General features: G+C 38.3%; 2 protein-coding genes across 2 annotated transcripts; one reads left to right on the top strand and one right to left on the bottom strand.

The window, feature by feature from the left end:
* Positions 1–4,200: 4,200 nt before the first annotated feature.
* Positions 4,201–4,652, top strand: LOC134291998 (uncharacterized). The gene has a single exon (XM_062860597.1). It carries the CDS (start codon positions 4,254–4,256, stop codon positions 4,596–4,598), a length of 345 nt encoding a protein of 114 aa, XP_062716581.1. The 5' UTR covers positions 4,201–4,253; the 3' UTR covers positions 4,599–4,652.
* Positions 4,577–20,495, bottom strand: LOC109418338 (uncharacterized). The gene is made up of 3 exons (XM_062860595.1): positions 19,851–20,495; positions 5,454–5,857; positions 4,577–5,243 (listed from the first exon to the last, which is right to left on the bottom strand). Exons 1-3 carry the CDS (start codon positions 20,111–20,113, stop codon positions 4,672–4,674), a joined length of 1,239 nt encoding a protein of 412 aa, XP_062716579.1. The 5' UTR covers positions 20,114–20,495; the 3' UTR covers positions 4,577–4,671.
* Between the last annotated feature and the right edge of the window lie 2,387 nt (positions 20,496–22,882).

The raw sequence follows: 22,882 nt of genomic DNA, 5'->3' as shown, positions 1-22,882 counted from the left end.
CGTGTAAAGTGTACGCATATCGCCTCCACTTTAGCATCCTATTCAACAACATATGCGATCGTGTGTTGGTTGGGTTGAGTGTACGCATTCTTTATTAGAAATTGCTGACGAAAAATATAGAAAAATTCTTTGAGAAAAATCGCCACAGAAAAGCTTACAAAATCCTTTAAAAAATTTTCAGAAGCATTCATAGAGAATCCCTTATAAAATTTGTATGTGTTTTCTCAAGGGAAACCTGAGAGAAATTTCTTACTAAAATTTCAAAAGAAATTATTGCCACGTGAGTTGATTGAATGATCTTTGAATGATTTTGTAGATTTTTTTACAAAATGAGTAATTTCAAAAAGATAATCATAGATAAGGTCATGTAGGAATATTTAGCAGAATTTGTTTAGGAAGAATTCCCAGGAAGATTTCCAAAAGGGAGCCCTGGAAACATGCCTGGAAGATTTTCGAAAAAGTATCCTGGAGGGATTCTTGAGAGAATTCCTGGAAAAATCCTTGGCAGAATAAGGCATTCATAGAGAATTCCATACACAAATCTTGTATTTTTACTAATGGAAACCTGAGAGAAATTTGCTATTGAAATTAAAAGATAAAACCATAGATTTATAAAACAGCGGGCGAAAAGCTGACACGTAAGACTAAATGTTCTTGCCGGAAGTTTGTGGTTCCGTGAAGAAGTTGCAGACACAGATGTCATACTCTAATCGCTCCCCATCGACACCGTTTTAACGGTCGATTCAAATATTCAGTGTATAGTCGCGGCGCTCGCGTCGTTTATGCTCTTGTTTATGCTACTGTATAACGTTTGCTCACTACACTGAAAGACGGCTTGCGGTTGAAATTACTACTCTGAGGGTTAATTTAAATACACAACACCAGTAAATTTGTGCAGACTGAGTTTCGTTTCAATTCAACAGACTAATGTTTTCAATTTTACCATGGACCCTATTTACAATTTAAAAAAGTTTCTGTTGGCAGCCGGATTCGAACCAAGAACCTTGGGATCACCAGGCTCGCACGCTACCACTCGGCTATCGAACCGGTTGATATGGGAGGAAACAAAACGCACACAAGAATCGTTTGTCAGTCCATAATCGCGTTTTACCATGATAAATTTAACCTTCCAGGACGCGCGCCATCAAGCAACCGAAACTGCACCGCGCTCGCGCTGTATACGAGGTTTTTCGGTAGTGTTGTACTTTTTACAACAGCGCGCGCGCTGAAGGGTTAAAAACATTTTTGTGCTGGTCATAGGCGCCAACTTGTGACGTAGTTGGGGGGGCGAAGCTCTCCAAAATTGGACAATATACAATTTTTTTCAGCTCAATGCACTAGTTTTCACGTGAATATGCCTAAACAAGATGAATTGCGTCGATATTTTTCGAATTTCATTGATTTTGAGAGGCTTCGCCCCCCCAACTACGTCACAAGTTGGCGCGTATGGTGCTGGTCATTAATGCAAGCCGCCTTTCAGTCAGGCTTATTCTGCGCGGCGTGTGAGGTGAGACGAGTCGAATGAGGTGACAAAAGTCGACTCGCCCCATTTGATTTACATTAATCGTCTCACGTCACGTGAGACGAAACCATCTGTCTCAACTCACACGCCGCGCAGAATAAGCCTGTTTCGTGGCTATGGTTTTAAGTAATGGAATTTACTCTGTGTTGCAGATTTCTATGAATGAATTTGTGGAAAGCAAGTTGAATCCATAAGAAATCTGGATAACCGTGCTAGAGAAATAAGAGGGGGACGTCTGAAACTACAAATATTAGGTTTTATGGTTAGGGTTTTTGAATCGCTAAAAAACTTCTAAAAAATCAAAATTGCTACTTGGGTTTTCTGCAAGCCAACCATTCCAATAAGATTCTGAAAATATCAGGTTGACGTTGATGGTTCTGGTACTTAAAAATCATCCAGACATAAGGATTTCTCCAGAAATTGCGTCAGGAATTCTTCATTAAACTCTTTTAGAGGTACCTTTTGGAATATCTTCTAGTATTTCTCACAAGATTCCTTCCGTATTTTTCACGATTTTTTTTTCTTTGTATTTCTCGTTAAATTTTCCTCAAGATTTCACCCATTCTTGAAATCAGTTTTTTAGAATCCTCCACGATTCCTGAATTACTACCGATTTCGCATGGACCTTTTCACAGGGTTCTTGCAGAATTTCTCTCAAATGTATAATTCCCAGAGTCCCTCGCTAGATACCTCTCAGCGTTCTTCCAGCGGTTTCGCCTAGAAATGTGTGGTTATTTTTCCCCGAGCTTAACCCGGTATTTGAGATTCTCCCAGGATACTTCTCAGATATTGTCACGGGATTTCTCTTGGAGTTTATTCCGGGATTCGTATTGAACTATTTTACACAATTCCTTCCGGCGTTCCTCCCGGGATTTCTCCCAAAGATTTTCGAGGAAAAGCTTTACTCCAAAGTTACTCCCGAAATGTCTACAAGAGATTATTCTTAAAATCCCTCGCGGGATTTCTCTTGATGTTTTTTTCTGAAAGAACTCTCGAAGTTTCTCCCAGAACTTCCATTTGAAGATTCCTTCCGGCGTTGCTCTCGGGATGTCTCTCAGAGTTCATCAGGACTGATCCTGGACTTTCTCTCATGGTTTCTCCCAGGGTGTCATTCAACGTTCTTTGTAGGATTTCTGCTGAAAATATTGTTGATATATTTCAAGCAGTTCTTCTCTCATAGTTGTCTCCGAGTTTTCTTGCTACGATAATCCTGAGATTTCTCTTAGAGCTTTTCCCGATATCGCTGTGTGCTTCCTAGAATTCGATCCGAGAATTATCCCGGGATTTTTGTAATGTTCCTTTCGGGTTTTAATTTCTAATAGTTACTCTCGGGATAGCCTATGAAATTCGTTGTATGAGTCCCGTTGAATCTGGGAGAATTCTGGTGGAATCTCTCGACGAACTCCGATAATAACTATAAGAAAAAAATAACGAGAAGAACTTGGCAATTTTATTTTATTTATTTATTTATTTATTTTTTTTGGCAGAAATCCTTGAAAGAAATTCTGCAGAAGTCTCACAAAAATACTGAGAGAAACTGTTGGAAAATTCATTAAGGGAAACTTCTGAAGGAACTATGGGATAATTTGGTTGGGATCTTCGGAAGGAAACCCCCTGGTAACTCTGGAAACAATGCCAGAAAAGCCTGTGAAAAACTTATGCAGAAATTCTAAAAGGAACTTTGGTAGAAATTCCAACAACTTTCAGGAATCTTGGAAGGGACTATGGGAGCAAATCCGAGAAACCCTGAATAGATCTTTGGAAAAAAGCCTGGAAAAACCCAGTTAGAACTCAGACAAACCTCCAGGAAACTTACCCAGCCAACACATGATCGCATATGATGTTGATGCTTTTATCTGAATTGAACAGCTTCTATCTTGATTCAATAGTTTTTTCTTGGAATTCCAGGATTACATCCTGCATCCCTAGAAATAACCATTTCCCCTACCGGAAACCTTTGATTGTTTCCGATAAACCTGTTGCCGGCCCCATTTCGTATTTTTTTTTTCCAAATTGTTCTTTTGAAAATGTGAGGTTCGGCTTCGATGTATTATTATCCGTGCTCCAGAAGAAGCTGCGGTCTAAAAATATACATCCCCGTACCAAGTACATAATGCCAATAAGACCGACCAAGTAACATTTAGACGACCAATTAGTCTCGTAGAGGTTTTGAGAATGCTCGATGAAGACCAGCGTTTTTGAACGACGCTTGCTAAAGACGATCTTCAGCGGTATGCAGGGGAACGGTGCGTGGCGGAGAAGGATAAACCATGAACTCGCTCTACGGCGAACCCAGCATCCAGAAGATGACCAAAGCCGGAAGGATACAGTGAGCAGAGCATGCTGCAAGAATGCCGGACAAAACCCTGCAAAGTTAGTGTTCGCTACTGAACCGGTTGGCATAAAGACTGCGATGGGCAGACCAGGTTCAGTGTGATCTGGCGAGTATTGGGAGTGACCGAGGATGTAGAACGGCAGCCACGATCCGAGTATTGTGGCGTACTATTGTTGAATATGTCTTATCTTAATTGTGATGTTAGACAAATAAATGTAGGTATATGTAATTTTTCATCGCCTGAAACATCACTGCCGGCAGTAAAAATCACTAGTTTTGGAGAAGTTTTGGGGGAGTACAAACAATCAGACATTTGAATCACTCCAATCAAGTCATCCTTGCTCACTTCACTGGTCATTTGTTTGGAAACAACACATCAACCTCAAACGCACGAAAATGTCGCTCTTGCTGAAGTCGTCTGTCAACCTTTATAAACTTCACCCGAAAACCATCCAGCAGCAAGCCGCAAGAAGCTTCCTAACGAAGAAAAAGTGTCCCCCGAAAACCGAAGAGGAATCCCAATGTGGACGTGCAGCTGGTGCGTCTGGCCGAGTCAATGAAATCGCCGCCGGTTACAAGCTGCTCAAGGACAAACAGGCCCGGTTTCAAGTCAAGGACAATCTTCCGGTGTGGCTAAAGGGAGGACCAATGGACCGCATGCTGTATGTCTCGACGGTGGGACTGTCCGTCGTTGGGTTGGGCTGTTCTCTGGCGTTCATTTCGATGATGGCATTGAAATAGTTTAAACTGGCGGTTTTTTAATAAATTAACATTTCAATAAATTAATCTTACAAATCTAATTTCGTCTTATTTACTAATCCAAATCTAGTTGCTTCGCTAAGCGCTTGATTTCGTTATCCAGCGACTTGCTCTTGAGCTCGCAGATGTAGTTGTACCGGTTCGAGCAGTCCTGTCCGGAATATCCGTAAGTGTACAACCCTCCGTTGTAGGTCAGCTTCAAACACCGACCAGTTCCGGTAATTTCCAGGGTTGGTTCGCTCTGCTTCGGGGGTTTGTTAACGATTTTGTTGCCATCCCTGTTCGTTTCTGGCAGTTCCGTGGTTGTCGATGTGGTACTCGTCCCAGCCTTGGCACCCGTGGACATCGATGTCAGATTCGTATTAGGGTTCACCGGTTTGGCGGACTGAGTCCAGATCCAAAGCAGTCCCGGGTTCAGACCACCGAGCCAGAACTCTTTGCCGCGATTCTGCTGGTTGTTGAGGATGAATGCTACCACGTCCTGGAACTCGGTACTGGTTTCAAACTCTGCCAAATGTCCACCGTAGGACTTGCACAACGTGCTGGCCGATTTCCAGTTCAAGCCTCGATCGACACCGAAGTGGTAGCAGATGTCTTGCACTCGGGTGAAGTTGTCCGGACATGATTCTGAAAAGGTGAGAAAGTTATTAGACATCTATGATTGATCTTGATTACCAGCGCCACCTAGTGACAAAACAGCAAAATGATGCATAGCGTATTGCCAGAATTCTCTTGACCTCCTGAAGAACTTTGCTTTGGGTCCCGAGATAAAGCAGCCCAAATGTGCACTTAATAACTAACGTTAACTAGCCAATACTGCTTAGGAAGGAGCCTTACCCAGCTTCTGATTGTTCCCCGCCATCAGGTAGTAGATGATCTGCTCCGCCCGTCGCAATCGGTTCTCCATGTAATCCACTCGGTACACCAGCTTCTCAATTGCGCCCAACAGATACAGATCCGTTTCCGAGACCTCACGTGGCGAGGACAGAAGTTCCGTTGGGCTGGCTCCGCCGAAGTTCTGTCGCATGGGCGTAAACGAGCTTTGTGCCGAGGGAGGTGTAAGCTGGTTTTCCGCGTATCCCGACGGACCGATGACCTTTGCTGCGGGGGTGCCCATTTCGACGGCTTCACCGATCCTTTTGTTGATGTAGAAACTGGATGCCGGGATGTACTGATGGGTTTGGCCAATTCCTACCGGCGTGGGCTGCATTACCCGGGACTGTCGGGAGGAGGTGTTGAGTCTGGAAAACGGATTGTAAAAATTAGATTTGTATTTAATTTCAACCCTTTGGAGCCGGAGGGGTCCCCCAACATAGAAACGGCTATATAAATTCACACATTTAATAAAAATTGAACACTGTCTTCGGCAAAGTTGTTGCAAATTGAGTCCTCTATTAAGAAAAAAATGGTAATATTTGTAATTGAAACTTTCAGGCTTATTCTGCGCGGCGTGTGAGGTGAGACGGACGGTTTCGTATCACGTGACGTGAGACGACTAATGCAATTCAAATGGGATCGAGTCGACTTTTGTCACCTCATTCGACTTGTCTCACCTCACATGCCGCGCAGAATAAGCCTGTTCATTGACAACCTAGAACATCCTGAACACCATTGGAGAAACGAAATAATTGACATACATATTGTTCTAGAAGCTGTATTTGGATATGGATTACGTTCGTATATATTAATAAAACCTTTTATCAAAAATATCAAAAGGTGTTTTATATTCTGAGATATTCTAGGTGTTCCATATTCCCATAGTAAAATGCTTCAAATCTACAAGAATAATTTTATGTGTTTTCGCCATAAATAATAGCATTGCATAATCTGCTGGGATCTGTGAAGCTCTTGAAATATTGAATGTCTTTTATAGACACTATGGGGATATTCCAGATCTACACTCGCAACAGTAGCCATATCTGTTATACTGAATAACGTTGCATAATCAACCACGGTTACTGGGCCAATCTGAAGTCTACTAGATATTATTATAAACCTTCGGGACCTTCAGATTCGTCCAAGCTGTCACATAATACAGTCCTTCAAATCTACAAGAATGACTTTATGTGTTTTCGCCATTAATAATAGCATTGCATAATCTGCTGGGATCCGTGCATCTCTTGAAATCTAACATGTCATTTAGAGACACTATAGGGGTACAGTGGGGATTCGCTCGTTGGGTCACGATTGCGCCCCGATTAGCGAATCGTGTTCGTTCGTTGGGGCAACTGACAACTGATCAAAATGCTGTAGACACACGCAAGTAACGAGAAATATGTCACGAAACACTCACATACCTGCACAAACGTTCTGTATATAGGAGCTGCGATGCGACGGCGGTCAGACGTCAAACTCGTTTTGACATCGATTTTGACATTGACAGTGCTTTTTAGTTGGGGTTTGCCCCAACCAGTGAACATTCAACTATCGAGACAGCCCATCTATCGAGCCGCCAACGAACGAATCGGGACTGTATTCCAGGTCAGCCAAACTATCATGGAGTTCAGAACTTCGGGTCTACACTCGTAACAACAGCCATAACGTTATATAATCAACCGCGATTACTGGACCAACCTGAAGTCCACTAGATCAGGGGTTCTCAAACTTTTTCAGCCTGCGACCCACTTTTGATTGTTATTGAACTCGGCGACCCACCAGCACATATTTTCAAAATATACGTCATTTTAGAAAATTTATGTTGACTTTTTCGATAAACCTACGTTACATAACCTTAAATCTTTAAAATTTTAAGTTTTTTTAAATCTACTGTGTACTTTTTTTGGATACGTCAAAATAAAGTAAACGTGATCAGTTTCAGTATGTTCCTTGTTTTAAGAATTCAAAATGTTTGCAAGTTTCTGTTACAAACTCAACTAGTCTGGTTCATTTTAACATAAACATCACTTTTTTTTTGGAATTTCAATAAAGAACACATAAAAATTACACAGAGTCGTTAAAAATATAATGCCAGTGAAACGCATTGGGGAACTTTAAACGTGGCCTTCAAATGAAAAGCATTTTGTATCGTGATTAATAGGGCAAAAAAAATAAATCCTTCAAACAGATCGAGTTGTAAGTACTTTTCTATATATACGGTGTTAATTTAAACCACTTTTTTTAAACCTGTTCAGCTGTTTTGATTTCTGTAAAACATCAGATTATCAAAATTCATCCAATCAGAATTTTACAGAAGTTAAACTTTATCGAAAAAAAAAACAAAAAAACAGTGAACAACAAACGTTCGTTGGTTTCTTGTCGAAATTTGTTAAACTTTTGGTATTTCAAAAATTTTCTGGAATTTTTACTGCTGAACTTGATGTGTAAATTTAACGGAAAATGCTAACTGTAAACAACATCTTTAACCCATTTTTAGAGAACGCATAAAAGTTTGAATATTATTGGGGAAACCTTATTTCTAGAAATAACTCAGGCGATTCTACAAGACAGTATATGCAAATTTGAAAATGGCCAAAAAAGGTTTTGGGATAAGGTAATTTATACATTTTTATTATGATATCGACAAAGGTTTCGCGACCCAACAAAAATCAGCCCGCGACCCACCAGTGGGTCGCGACCCATAGTTTGAGAAACGCTGCACTAGATGTTATTGTAAATCTATGGGCCAATTAGGGTCGTGCAAACTGACAGCTCTTGACAGTAACAGTAGTTATTTTCACAATGAATTGTAACATTACACATTCAACTGTAATCCCCTTGGCATATTATGAGTCACTCCAAGATACTTTTGAGATAAGTATTCCAGATCAACCAAACTACTCCGGAGACCATGGGCTCAGGTCTACACTTTTGATAATAGTTTTTGCTACTACGTTAAGTAGTGTTACATAATAATAATAGTTATTTATAAAAGGTACGAATAAAATAAAAATTTGTTAAAAATGTAATCTTGAATCATTTAAAAATTAGTTGCAGTTTTTAAGCGCAATCAATGCAACGCTAAGCAAATATTGCATATTTCGCCTTTCCGAAGAACATAAAAACACAAAGCACGACGTTTTTGACAAAATTCACAACAAATCTTAACTTGGTTGCCAATATTGTTTAATTTTCACTGTTTGTTTAAATTTCTATTATAAGACTCACACATTTATCGAAACAAAACATACGAATCCAATTTGAATTGTCCAAGCGCAACTCCAATAAAGCGTTCCTGTGCCGTTTTGGAGAAACTTCTGGATACATTTTTGGAGAAACTCCAGGAAACATTATTGAAGAAAAATGTGAAGCAACTCTAAGCGAAAGAAACTAAGCGGAGAAACTCAAATCATCCTGGAGAAAATAAACCAGAAGAAACTCAATGAGAAAGTTGTGGCGATACTGGATGGAAATTATAGGAGCATCTCCTAGAAAAATATTCTGGTGCTTAAACAACTTTAGAATAAATTCCTCGAGCAACAAAAAGAGAATTTTCAGGAGTAACTACAAACAAGATTCCAAGATCAACTGCATCAAGACACAAAAAGTTGCCTAGAAAGCCTGAAGAAAATTTGAACAATAAATTTCAAGCAACTTATGCAGCAACTTTAGAAAATAATGTTGAAGAAACTTCCGAAAACAATTGTTAAAAATCTCATTTTTGAAGAAATTTAATGATGAAGTATTTCATCAACTTTAGCAGAGACTTATAGAAAGAATTTACTTAAATTTTCAAGAAACTCTTGGAAAATTTTCGAAAAAATTCGGAAGCTATTCTAGGAGAAATTCTTAGAAACGATTAATAAAAAAATCCTGAAGTAACTTCAGGTCAGTTCCAAAGGCAAATCTAAGAGGAATTCTTGGAGGTGTTCCAAGAGAATTTTAGAAAACTAAAAGAAACTTCAAGAAATTTCTTGAAAACCTTCTGGAGCAACTCCACAAGAAATTTCAGGAGAAAATACAGCAAACCTTTTTGGAGTGATTCAAAAGAAATTCCTGTAAAAGCTGCTTGACAAGTTCTTGAAGTGGCTTCAAGACAATTCTAGGGGCAACTTCTAAATTGTTTGTTTGTATTTCAATTTGAAGCTCAAACGATTTTCTCAACCAAACTTATGAATCTACATTGAACTCCATGAAGGGCAATAGATTATAAAGTTTGACCCTTACACAAGTTCTGAACAGTTCAGATTTTTAATAAATATGCTTTAGAATTGTTCTTTTTGTTGTTTTTGTGCATCGATGTCTTATGCGGCCCGCAGATCGATCCCGAATTGCAAATTTGGCCCGCAGTATCCTCCAGCCTGGGCACCACTGATTTAGATCATCAAAATCTTTCATGGAGTACACAACTTTATGTCTACACTTGCAATGCTAGCCTGCTACACTGAATTTATGTAACGAGTTGCAAAAAGTTGATTTTTTTCAGCACGAGTCGTACATTTATCCAACGAGGCTTGCCGAATTGGATAAATACGAAGAGTGCTGAAAAATCGAGTTTTGAAACGAGTTCCATACAAAATTTTATGCTATGTTTTTTTTCATAATGCAACCCATTTGAGTTGCATAATGTTCATAATGCAACTGAAATGAGTTGCATTATGAACATTATACAACTTTTTTTCATTATGCAACTCATTTCAGTTGCATAATGAACCAGTTCGGAAAAATTAGCCATTATGATACCAAAATGAGTTATATAAAATTTAAATTATGATGCTGAATTGCATAAAACATTTACTAATATTCTTCAATGACTAGTAGACTTTTATGGCACTCATTTTTTTTTTTTTTAATTTACATTCTTTGTAGTCATTGTGGATGATTGTTGATTCAGTTGTATTATAATATTTGTAATTGCTAAATAAATGAATTAGATACAATCAATACATTACCAACCATAGGTTGCATAACTCAAAACAGCAAGAAACGATATTATTACGAAATTATAGACTCCATGTTCCCAGCCTTTCGGTTCAGAAAGGGGTATGGGCGCGTTCTGCCAACTTGGTCGAGGCAGATTTCTTGTGAGAACAAGTTGCATACGGACATTCAAAAGTGCCTGAATGGAAGATGTTGCTTGTGATCACTTGAAGATCGGATGGAACATCATTATTTTTTTTAGAATATTCGCGTTCGTCTATTTGTTGCTCTTCGTGTTCGTATATTTTAAATTTAATCTTCAACTGAGTTTGATAAACGCTGTTAGCCAGCAGGGATGATCTTCTCATCTGTATCCGCGAACCATTCTGTATGGCTGTCGTGAAAGTATCACCAAAAGCGCTACTAACATTTCTTTTATATTTTCATGTATCTGAGTATTATGAGTGATAGCAGTGAGAAATGGAAGTAATGCAGTACGACGGTGGTGCGATGCTGGTTAAAATTATCGCTGGAGATCAGCAATGTCTAAGCCGTGCTCCGAAGTGTTAGGAACGGAAGCATGCATAAAGCACAATTCTACAAAATCCCGGGAAAAAAGTTGAAAGATCTTATTTCATGTGGAAATCCAGCGGTAGACAAGATGTGGATATGGAAGGATGTTCTTTGGAATATTGGAAGGACATTGTTAATGACAGAGCCGAATTTAAGAAGGTGACGAAGTGATTGTAGCAGGAGATGGTGAAGTTGGACTACGAAGACGATTTGCTAGAAACCACAGACAGCAAAATGACATAGGCTTATCGTACCTATTTCGATGGGGATGGGGATGGCGATGAGGAAGAAGCAGCATTCTAAGAACATAACCAAAATTTAACCATAACTATACCTCCCGAGCAGAAGGGAATAGCAACAGCATATTATATTGTGTTATTTTGGAAAAATAACTGAGTAACGGAAAGAGTTATTTTCATGTTATTTACATAACATATCCTGTTCTAAACTTGTCTGTCATAAGCGGCAAAATAACAAAAATTATAACAAAAAAAATTTCGTGGAAGACCTGTTTAATAACATGTTTTGTTAGTTTCAATAACAACTTAATAACAGCGATTTTTTTAAATATTTCAATAACAAATTTTGATATGAATAAGATATTGATAACAATCTGAAAACAAAATTTGCTTTTTTTTTCTGTTGCGGATAGGACCTCCTCCAAAGTCCCATATGAATTTAATGGAATACGCAACAATAGCATCTATTGTTAAATGTTTCATTCATAATTGGGACGCTATTGTTGTCGCAAGCGATTTATTATCGAAAACAGAGAGAAACAATAGTTTTCGTTTATTTTCCAAACAACTTAAGATGAAAAACTACCGACGTTTAGAAGCCCTTTATTAGGTGGTTCATTGTTTATAAGATTAATTTACATTATTACCTCATTGATTGACACATTTATCCAAGTGAATCTAAGTGGGAACGATGCAGTGAATTCAATGAAAATAAAATGTCTAAAAATAATAATCAATAGAGTTCTTCTTCTTGATGACTTATTTTTTTTACATTTTTGTCGAAAAGTGTTGTTCGTCCTTGAATTCCACCAGTTTATCCAAAACGTATCATAAAATGGCTACCACTCTATTACACTCTCTATATTCATATTCATACTTAACTGAAATTGGGACAAAAAAAACAGGTATACTTTTCAAAGTGCTTATAAAACAAAAGGCTGATAAGTTGGCTTTGTCACAGTTAAAACGTAATGTCAGAAAGAAGAGGAACTGATGACAAAATAATATTTTCTCTTACAGTTCCTCACGGAATGATGTGAACAACGAAAATCTCGAATGGTGTAGTTTTGATTGCAAAGCTAGTTATGTTGTAATATTAATGATCAAATGTTTGTACAGTCTCAATGACACAATAATAACTGAACTTGTGCTACAACAAAACATGTTATTGAAATGTAATTTAAAGAAAATATACCAAGAGCACGATCATAGCAAAATAAGATTGCCCAACAGAACATGTTATGGAACGGTGATGACTTAATAAGTTAATGATAACAAACCGAGATATAAAAACAGGTTTTGTGATTCCGTTGTTATTATTTTGATATTTTCCTCTGCTCGGGCTGCCACAAAAAAAACAACGTTAATCTTGTGGATGCTATCGACTGGTAATTTTGTACTTGGGGGTTTTCGGTGCAGTCTCCGGTGCAGTCAAAACGACATATATTTTCGATGCCCGACGTTTCGATGGACTATGCCATCTTTCTCAAAGGTTTGAAATGTCGTTCTTTGTCTGGTGGTATGAATTGCACATGAATTATAGTCAAATTTTGGACGGACTTCATCAATTTCTATTTTTGTAAGAAAAAACTGGGAAGTTTTGTATGGCGGGTCGATCAGAGTAGTCCCGCAGACTTTAGGATCTAAACTCCAAAACAGTTTGGATGGCCTAGGATATCCAGAAAAAATATTTTGCATCTTATCATATCATATATCGTTTCTACTATGTTCTAAAAAATTATAGTGGAGCTTCATCCATATTATAAATATTCATCAATAAGGTATTGTCCATTTAGAATCCGGACGCAGACAATCACTCATATCTCAGAGGTGGAATAACAAATAGAAAAGTTTGAGCCCTCAAAACAAGGTTAATTTATTTCAGTTTCATGGAAAAATATCATTTAAATTACTTAATTCAATTTTTCATACCGTCGATAGGGGTGACAATGGGTCTGGGAGTGAGATTGGGTCAAAACGGAGAAACATAAAATTTGAAATAGCTCATCAACTATGGCTAATTTATATTGAAAACTTTATATTATTTTAAAGAGGAGATGTTTTTACACGTCATGATGCAGAAAAAGTTGTTTTGCAATAATCGTTTTTGTTCAAATTGTGGCTAAACTTATATGATGAAACTACTAGTAAATCACTCTGAAAAAATTTCTCCTTCGCAATGTTTTACACAAGCACCTAACCATAAATTTTCTTATTAGTAGTTAGCTGTAGGTATTACCTGGTTGATGCAACGAAAAAGTGGGCTGTCAATGCACTTTTTATATAAAAATTCAATATTTTCGACCTTCTGTCTAAATATTAAAAATGGGGGTGAGATTGGGTCAAGCAAGTTATCGAGTGCACATAACCTTAACTAAAAATTCAACTTGTTATCCAATCCCCATTTGATGTGAAAGTGATGCCATGTTTACCGTATCTTCATAAAATTGCGCTTTTTTTCAAAAATATGTCGCAGAAGTGTCAAGCGAGTGTGTTCATACGTTTAGTGCCTAAAATCATTTATAACAATGAACATGGATATGTACAGCTCTTCTAATCATCATCTTACGTTTAGTGTACTGCAATATCGTAAGCTCACAAAATAGATTTAAAAACGTCCTTCTTCTCCACTCATTTTTGAAATTTTAAGGAAATATCCTGAAACTACCAGACAGTAGTAGGATTTAGGAAATACAGGGGCTATAAAACCGGTAACATAGTACAATGTCGGAAAGTGAATGAACATCGAATTTTGGTTGGTCAAACATTTCTCATGCAATCTTCCAATGCGTCCCTCCCTCATTGTAATCCCCCCTCCTCTCATGGAGGTTGAAACTTTAAATGAGGATGATTATGGTGCCTAAAAATGGCGATGCAACATACAAACGTTATTTTATCAAATTTCAACATTTTTTTTTCGGTTGTACTAGCCCTTTTAGGTGGATTCATCTTTTAAAATTACAAAAGTTTTTTTTAGTCATGGTTATATTGTTTTTTAAGTAGGCTTACTAGATATGATCAATAAAATTAACTTATATTCATAGATAGGCGATTTCGAATACGTTGACCCATTCTTACCCCCTCTAAGGGGTGAGATTGGGTCAATTTTCAATCATTTGTAGTTTAGTAGGCAATTCATATAATATAATACTTTCTTGCTAAACTATCAATACCACATAGAAGAGTATACATACCAAATAAAAAGTTATTCTGACTTCAATTGCATTTGTTATTTAACAAACAATCTCTGAGTATCCTTTTTTGACCCATTCTCACCCCCAACGACGGTACCTTTTCTCATTTTTTCCATGATAGCTTTCTTAAAATTCTGCACAATGGTAGTAAATTTTAGCAACAACCCCTTCGGCGTATTTATCTCACAATCAAGTAATCTCTGTAGAATTCTGAGATCCTCCACCAGTCTGATAAGGATTGCAAAGAAACTTTGCCAAACATTTCTCTTCTTGCGAAATTAAGGGCAATTCAGTGAATTCCAAAGAGGTGAAATTTGAGTGTTTTTTCGCTTATAAACACTATCCATCCGTGATGATACCACTGAACTTCTCCGGCTGTCGGGACAGCTCGCCAAAGTAGCTCAAACCTCTACAGATCCCTCGTGTGCATTTTTGAAAAGCAGCACGCGATTCTTGAGAATAGTCTCCTTGTACACATTTGGTGGCATTATCGTGATTTTAGGAGACGATGCCCAGAGCTCGCCAAATCTTGGAATTTGATGCAGATTTATCCATGAACACAAACTTCTATCTTCCGAGGACACTTCCTCATGGCATGGTTAATAACATCTGAGCACATCACACATAATGGTTTTGGAGATATTAACATTTTTCGCTACTGTCGCACCTGACCACGCCAAATTTTCAACGTGTTGTGCAAGATTTTTCTCCTTCTCTTGTCTTCAATCTGAAATAACTTTTCATTCGTTGCCAGAATTCTATAGCGATGCGTAAGCTAGAGATTCGCAACCACACGACAATACTGGTCCATTAAAAGATATTTATTAGCACTGCACACTAAGCTGAGAAGCAGGCTGATACAGGCCAGCAGGCAGACCCTGCTTTTACGATTGTCCAGCACGTGGAGTACCTGGCAATAACAGCGAAAATCAACAACTTTAATATTGTATAACACTTCGTATATCTATGGTGTTGTATAACACATCCAATAACCAACTGCTTCTGCAGAAATACAAGCAATTACAACTGGACCTTCTAGATTTCAACTTTGACAGGATCAACGTGTCTTCTGCACAGTGCACATGCAATCGGAAATCTAACAGGTCTGCGAACAAAGACTACACGAAACATTCAGCCTAACTGCTTCACGTAAACCCCCAACTGGCATTCCCGAAGCCTCCTCTACAATTGCCTTGTTCGTGACAGACTCTCCAGATAAAATTCAGGCTTTTGTGCGCGGCGTGTAAGGTGAGATGAGTCGAATGGTGTGACAAAAGTCGAATCGCCCCATTTGATTTACATTAGTCGTCTCACGTCACACGCCGCGCAGAATAAGCCTGATTATTAAGGCATGGACGTCGACAGCAAAAGCTTTCTCTGATCACGAAGTCATCTTCGCGTAAGAAAACCAACTCCGCAGAAACAGACCTTCAGAAACTTACGTAGAGTAGATCAACTTTACCACGCAACTTCAGCCACCAGGACAATCTCAAGCAACTTCTGCGCACAATCACGACAGCAGCATGCAGCGGAACAATAGTGCCTACCGGCGCGGCGGCGGTTCAAGTTCAGGCGCACTGATAAAGCTGACGGAGTAATCTACGAAATAGTAATCCACGCAACTGGAACGGATAGCATTCCTATAATATTCATCAAAATGCGATGCCCATTCATTCTTCCTCTCCCGGTAAATTTATATAACGCCATCATAGACAGACGCGCTTTCCAGCTGGATAAAAGAAAGCAATCGTTACACCAACACCGAAGGTAACCAGTCCGAGCGAACCATAAGACTTCAGGTCGATAAGCTTTCTTCCACCGGTTTTGAAAGTACTGGAGAAGATTCGTCTTCACCAGATCACCAAGTATCTTCAAACAGCAGATTGTGCATGAAATATACAGCAACTTCGATGGCAACAGCTGCATGGTACTCGTAGAGTTCTGCTTAGCCTTCAAGTGTGTAAGATACACGAAGCTCTTGCAGAAACTCTAAACTGAATTTCGATTTGAATTTTTGTATAGAGCTAGGCACAGTAGTATCTAACTATATACAAAAATTCAAATCAATCGGTTTGAAATTCACTTAGTTATAGCGCCAAGTGCCCAAAATAGGTACACCTGCCCAAATGGTACAAGACCCTTGTTACCGCAACCACTGTGCGGTGCAACAAATAGTCATATGTGTGAAGCAGACGGCTTATTCATGCGCACCGATACACCTTAGACAGATAGCCTGTGGGTAATATCAATAGAAACAGCCAGTTTGTACAGAGTCAGTTATTGCTATTCAATCAGTCAGAGTTTGTTGAATACGTACTAGGTACTCCTAGTTTTGTAAAAAAAAAACTCTGTAGTAAAGAGTTTAAATAATAATATTGATTGTAGCGCATGTTTGATAAGTTGATAGTACACAGAAATGTAAGTCGATTTATTCTTTTATACTTGTAAAATCTATTTATAATTAAATATTCTTGCAGCTTTGAAGCTGCACAGTTTGGCAACTAAAAGACTGTGTTTTTCTTCTCGCTTGCGCCAACAACCCTATTTATGAGATATAAAGGTATGCGCGGATGGTGTGATAAAATTGAAACAAGGCTATACCAGGTTTCTGGGACACTTCGGTTAACGTCAATGAAAAGATCGTGGGTAAAGGCCAACATATCTAAATATCATGGTAAGATATTCCCGCAAATGTCAATAACCAGATACACTAACATATCTGCGTTAGTTATGAAAAGTTTGTGATTTTACTCTAGAATGTCATTATTTCTGCAAAATTTGTAAAGATTTATTAGTTTGAACGTTTCTAAATGCTGTAAAACTATGTTTAGAATAAATTAAAGAAATGTTGTCATTGATTATCAAATGGCGATATTTTCTGATTAATTGCATGGATGTCACTTTTTATCTAGTGAGATGCCTTTTAATAATTGCTTCTATGATGTGAGAGCCTAATTTCTCATAAAAGTTTGCTAAATAGTGATGCGCCCATACAAATCTACACAAATTTCATAACTATTATTTGTTTTTTTTTCCTTTTCTCACTAATACATGAATAATAGTTGGAGTATATTACCTTGGTATTTAGATACGTTGGGTAAAGGCAGCGTCACCACTAGATGCATAAATTAGGATTTTTTTTAGTTCCTGAAATTTTCTGAACGACGAGAAAGATGTAAATAGATGTAAATAGATCTGAGAGTGGCATTTGGTCGAGTGTAGCGGTGCGGAACAACGTCAATAACAAACGAAAAGAACACGAAACACATAATCAGAGTGGTTACACATATGAAGCGGATCAGATATGGGCAATCTAATGGAGGAAAGGAATTCGAGCAAAGTGGAGTGGACGCCCGAATAAAAAATACAGTAGAAAAACCGAATGTTGTATTGTAACATTACTATTTAGAACCATATTGTTACAATAAACACCACTGTAAAAATAAAAAATACAAAAACAATAAGATGTAATGTTAGACACCATACAGTGAATTGTAAATGAGATTTTTACAATATACTATAGGGGTTGTTAAGTATCGTAACAATATAAAAAAATATTTTTCTCCGTATATATTTTTTTACAAAACCATACATTTTATTGTAAATAAATTGTTCGAAATACTGATACGTGGGCTTTAATATACCGTACATTGTATGGTACACGTATGGTTTCAAACAATAAAATGTACCGTAAATATATTGTTTTTAATTGTAATTTCACTACTGGTTATAAATTTAATCATGGTTTTGGAATGGTTCTCTTTTGTTATGTTGTATTGTTTTACATTAGATAAACCATATAATGTTGTATTATCTCGTCATGTTCCTTTGATAATGGCAGTTCTAGCCAAACTAACCTAAATTCGTCTAAGTCTGAGTAGCCTCTGATTGCATTAACAGTTGAAGCTTAAGCTCCCATGTCCCACCAGCCAGATAACCGGGTTTTGGAAACTAAGCATTATTTGTGGCAACACTTTGAGCGGCATGATGGAACTATGCCTAGCGCGCTAAGTGTTATTAGACCACAAATGTAGTTGCATGAAGTGGGTGACGAGGTACAAGGTGCTTAACCATTATTGCAATATTGAGGCTCCAATTTGACTGAACTATGAAATGTGTACATAACAACTCATGAAAAAACTGTCAAGTTCGATTCAACTATAAGTTAGGTTAAAAAGCGAAGACGAACTTATTTCAGAAGTCGTTTCAGTGTCCAGTCCAGTCCTTATGTTAAAAATGTCAAAGATAAATCGCATTTAATTCGGTTGTTGTACAAGGCAATTGCACATGAGAGAAGAAGAGAAAGAATAGTGTTGAACTCATCCACTGATTTACGGTAATCTGGCCTGCGTCTTTCCGGGTTGACCTACATTCGTATTCCTCTTATCGCACTCTACATACCTAGCCAACCATATCTCTTGGATATGCAGTCCTTAGGACACCTGGTTTACCACTTTATTTAAACATTTTATTGACTTTAAATAGATGTTTCAACTTATTCACTTTTTTCTCTTTCATTTCCTTTGCAACAAAAATGTCACGGACATCAACAAAACAAAGCACGGAAAAAATCATAAACTGACTAAAAAATTAAAAATGCACGGAAAAAGATTGTTTCGGAATAGTGAATAGTTCAAACGTAAGAAAAACAGTATAATATATTGTTACATAAAGATCGGATGTAAATGTATAATAGCTACCAATGTGCAAAGCTTTTAGTGAACCATTCCATTACAATACACTATATTGTAGCTGGTACACTGTATGGTACAGGAATGGTTTTCACCAAATACCCTATGGTTAGTTTTTATCCGGGCGTGTCCAAAGGATTGAATGGAACCGAAGCTTCCCGGGGACGACTCTACAGGCACAATACTTGGGCACGATCTACCCAACAATTGCAGGCACCGGATATACTGCTTCTTTTGTCAAGCCTGGGACAGAACACTTCAACCGTACATTCTCCAACACCTTCAATACGGACAGATGAAGTGTGCAAGAACTTCCTGGTTATCGGCACACACACAACGATAGAAAAGAAGAGCCTGCTGGTCTACGGGATGCAACAATGGAACCAGTTATTCCCGGAAATTAAGAAACGAATAACATTCAACGCTTTCAAACGTGCAGTAAAATCTCTTTACGATTGAATGATCGAATGAAAACTATAGCTAATAGATTAAACTTCCAATGTAGCTACTTAGTCCTAGTTTTTCTCTCTTTCACCTGATTTATAGTTTGAATAACTGCCAGGCTTAAGTATGATTACTACGTACTACGATACTATAAACTACTTTGTCCTAGTGGGGACGTTACACCAAGAAGAAGAAGAATAATTATCGAACCATCCCATTTAATTAAAAATTCAAACATACTTCATGTTTATATCCGTTTATGCCGAATTGCACGCAGTCAACTGCCCCAAAACTTACCCAAGAGTGTACTCCTCCAGCAGCGACGACCACATGCCGTCCGGGTCCGGTTCGGTCCACTGTGCCGGGCTGAGCTTAACAAAGGATTTCCTACCACCTTTTTCCACCACATAAATCCCATCGACGACGGTTGCAACCAACAGCTGCAGCGTGACAATCCAAACCGCCATCCACAGTACCAGTCCGCAGTTTAACCTCATTTTGCGCACCACGCCACAACTACCGCCTCCGCCGCCACCACCACCACCACCGCTCGCCCTCATATTTCCGCGTAAGGCTTAACCGATCGAAAAAATTTCTCTTCGTCGATTTGTGCACAAGTCCGCTGCTGAGTCTAAACCTCTCCCTCGGCTGTTGTCGTTGTCTGCACTACCTAAAGAAAGCTCTCCAACGACGGCCTGCGAGAGCTTAGTCAGTCGGTCAGGTTTTCTACACTGTTAATACCAACTGCCTGATCGAACAAGAAGTCAGCCTTCAGCCCGGGGTTATGTTGTTCGTCACCGATATTCAATATTTAAATATTATCTCATCGCACTTTTCCCTTCATGTCACTTTCATTTGCTGCCAGCGAACGGAGTCACAAGCTTAGCCTTAGCGCCACTTCTGCTGCTGATGTTGCTATTAACTCACTTCGATTCGATTCGATACGCGCGCGGTTGCGATTATCAGACTTCAGGGCTGGAAGCGAGTCACTGATTTGAGATTTGTTTGGGAAAGCTCTTTTGGCAATTTCTTTGAAAATTGATTCATCAATTTTTTTTGGATTTTTTTCCAAAAACTTTTTTGACATTCTTTTTTTTGTAAATTGATTTGACTGGAATTATGTTTTCAGTTTATTTAGGTATAGTTTGATAGTTTTAATGGAATTCCTTGGGAAACTTTCCAACTCCCTTGGAAACTTCTCAGGCAATTCCTTTTGAAATTTCTTTGGCAATCTCTTGGGCAATTTTTCAGACAGATATTGCTTTAGAAATATCTTTCAGAATTTCTCCAGCATTTTTTTAGAAATCGTCAATTGCCAGTGCCTTCAACAGTTGAGTAATTCTCGCTGAGACCGGCCCACTATTTACACCTTGTCTTCAAACATGTTTAAGGTGGCGATTTTCTGGAAGTCCTCGCTAAAAAAATCAGGAAAATGCAATTTGGTTACTCAAATTGTTAGAGCCACAACAATTTTTGCAGACCCAGATTTTGGCCAAATGGTGGCTTATTTAAACCATTATAACTCGAAAGTTTTTCCTAAAACCACCTCAAAACAAATTGTTGTTGAAACGAGGAAAGATAGAGTTACTATTAACAATAATAAAAAAAAAATGGGTCGGCCATATTGATTTTGGCCGCCATCTTGGATTTTTATTCCAAAACATTTTTTTTACCATGATGGCAAACATCCATTTTCAATTTTTTTGCATCAATTGAAAGCTGAGACATGTATACATAACACAACAAAAAATTAAAGATGTCTTTTTCTTCTTTCAAAAGTTATCTGTCGTTTTGTAAACCATGCCTCTTTTGCGCACTGGGCCCGGTTACATAAATGAAGCGTTATTTCGCAGTGTTTACGAACACGAATTTAAAATCTGAACCCACTAATTCCCGAATAATCTCATCAAATTCAGATATTCATTAGTATTTCCAAATAATCACAATATCAGGGATTGGCGGCATGCACCGTGCGGTGTGAAAAAAGCGTGTGCTTCACACAATCGCAAGTGCTCGTCTCCCGTTTTGCCGAGAGACAAGAGACGTATGAGTGAGAGCTTTCGTAATTGTGCGAGAGACAATCGCAGCACTATAGCTCTACGGCGCAGGGAAGTAATGCACGGTGCTTGGGACTGCGCTTGTCTCCAAACAGAAAAAATCAATTAATAAATTAATTGAAGAGTTTGTGTTTTCGGCAAAGTTGTTAAGCTTGTCAAGGGTTGACAAGTGATTGGTCGTTTGATTCGAAATTTATCCAATTGTGCGTAGTATCAAGCCAAGTGCAAAGCACGGAGACAAGCACCGAGAGAGTGCATACGACAGAGCGTGAGAGACAGGAGAGCTCCAGCGCGCGGCAAAGTAAGCGAGCAACACACAACCGATTGCGCGTACTCGTCTCCTTCTAGTTTGTTGTGCTGTCTCGTAGCAGAGCGTGCGGCACGCAAAGAGTTTTGAGTCGCACCCTATCCCTGCACAATATTCGATGAATATTCTAAAAGTCTTCAAGAATCCTCAAGCATGCTCAGTGAACACAAGTATTCATCTGAATTTCCAGTTATCGTAAATCCGAGGAATACTCTAAAATTCTTGAAGAATCTCGAATAAGCTCAGCAAACTCAGATATTCATTAGAATTCCTAAATAATCACAAAATATCGAGGAATACTCTCCAACTCTTCAAGAATGCTCGAGAATGCTAAGGGAACTCATCTGATATTCATCTGAATTCTTCAGTTATAAAAACTCTATAAATACTCTAAAATTCTTCAAGAATCCTCGAGCAAGCTCAGCAGGCTCAAATATTCATTAAAATTCCTATATACCCAGGTAACCACTAAGCATTTGAATAAGCCGTGTATCAGCCCGTATCACGCATTTCAACTGCTTGCTGCCCTACATAAGCAGTTCGAATGCATAGCTGCCTTGAGTTAGCATAAGCTGTGCTGCTCAAAAGCATTCGGCTGTTAATTAGCATTTCAACTGCTTGAAGTGGTTTCACTTGGGAGCATACAGAATGCTTTTCAACTGCTCTTTAAATGCTAGGAGCAAAAAGGTTGAGAGATATGTTACGCATTTGGCAATACATTTTGTCTCTCTCTTACAAAGCCTATGCTTCTGTTTACAAATTTGTGTATCTTATTTGTTTCTTCATTTTCCCCTACTCATCCAAAAGCACCAAAGAAAACATTACTGCAGCTGGATTGGATTGGGAACTTGTCCATCAAAAAATCACCAATTATTTATCATTTCGTCGGAAAATATGTGCCGAATAGGTGGATGCTTTGGTGGATCATAGGATTGTTTGAAAGAGGGAAGAAACAATCTTATTCC

This window comes from Aedes albopictus, chromosome 3 (genome assembly GCF_035046485.1).
Source record: "Aedes albopictus strain Foshan chromosome 3, AalbF5, whole genome shotgun sequence".
In the NCBI taxonomy this organism is placed as follows: domain Eukaryota; kingdom Metazoa; phylum Arthropoda; class Insecta; order Diptera; family Culicidae; genus Aedes; species Aedes albopictus.
The sequence above is the reverse complement of the archived record's forward strand: the minus strand, read 5'-3'. Positions and strand labels throughout refer to the sequence as shown.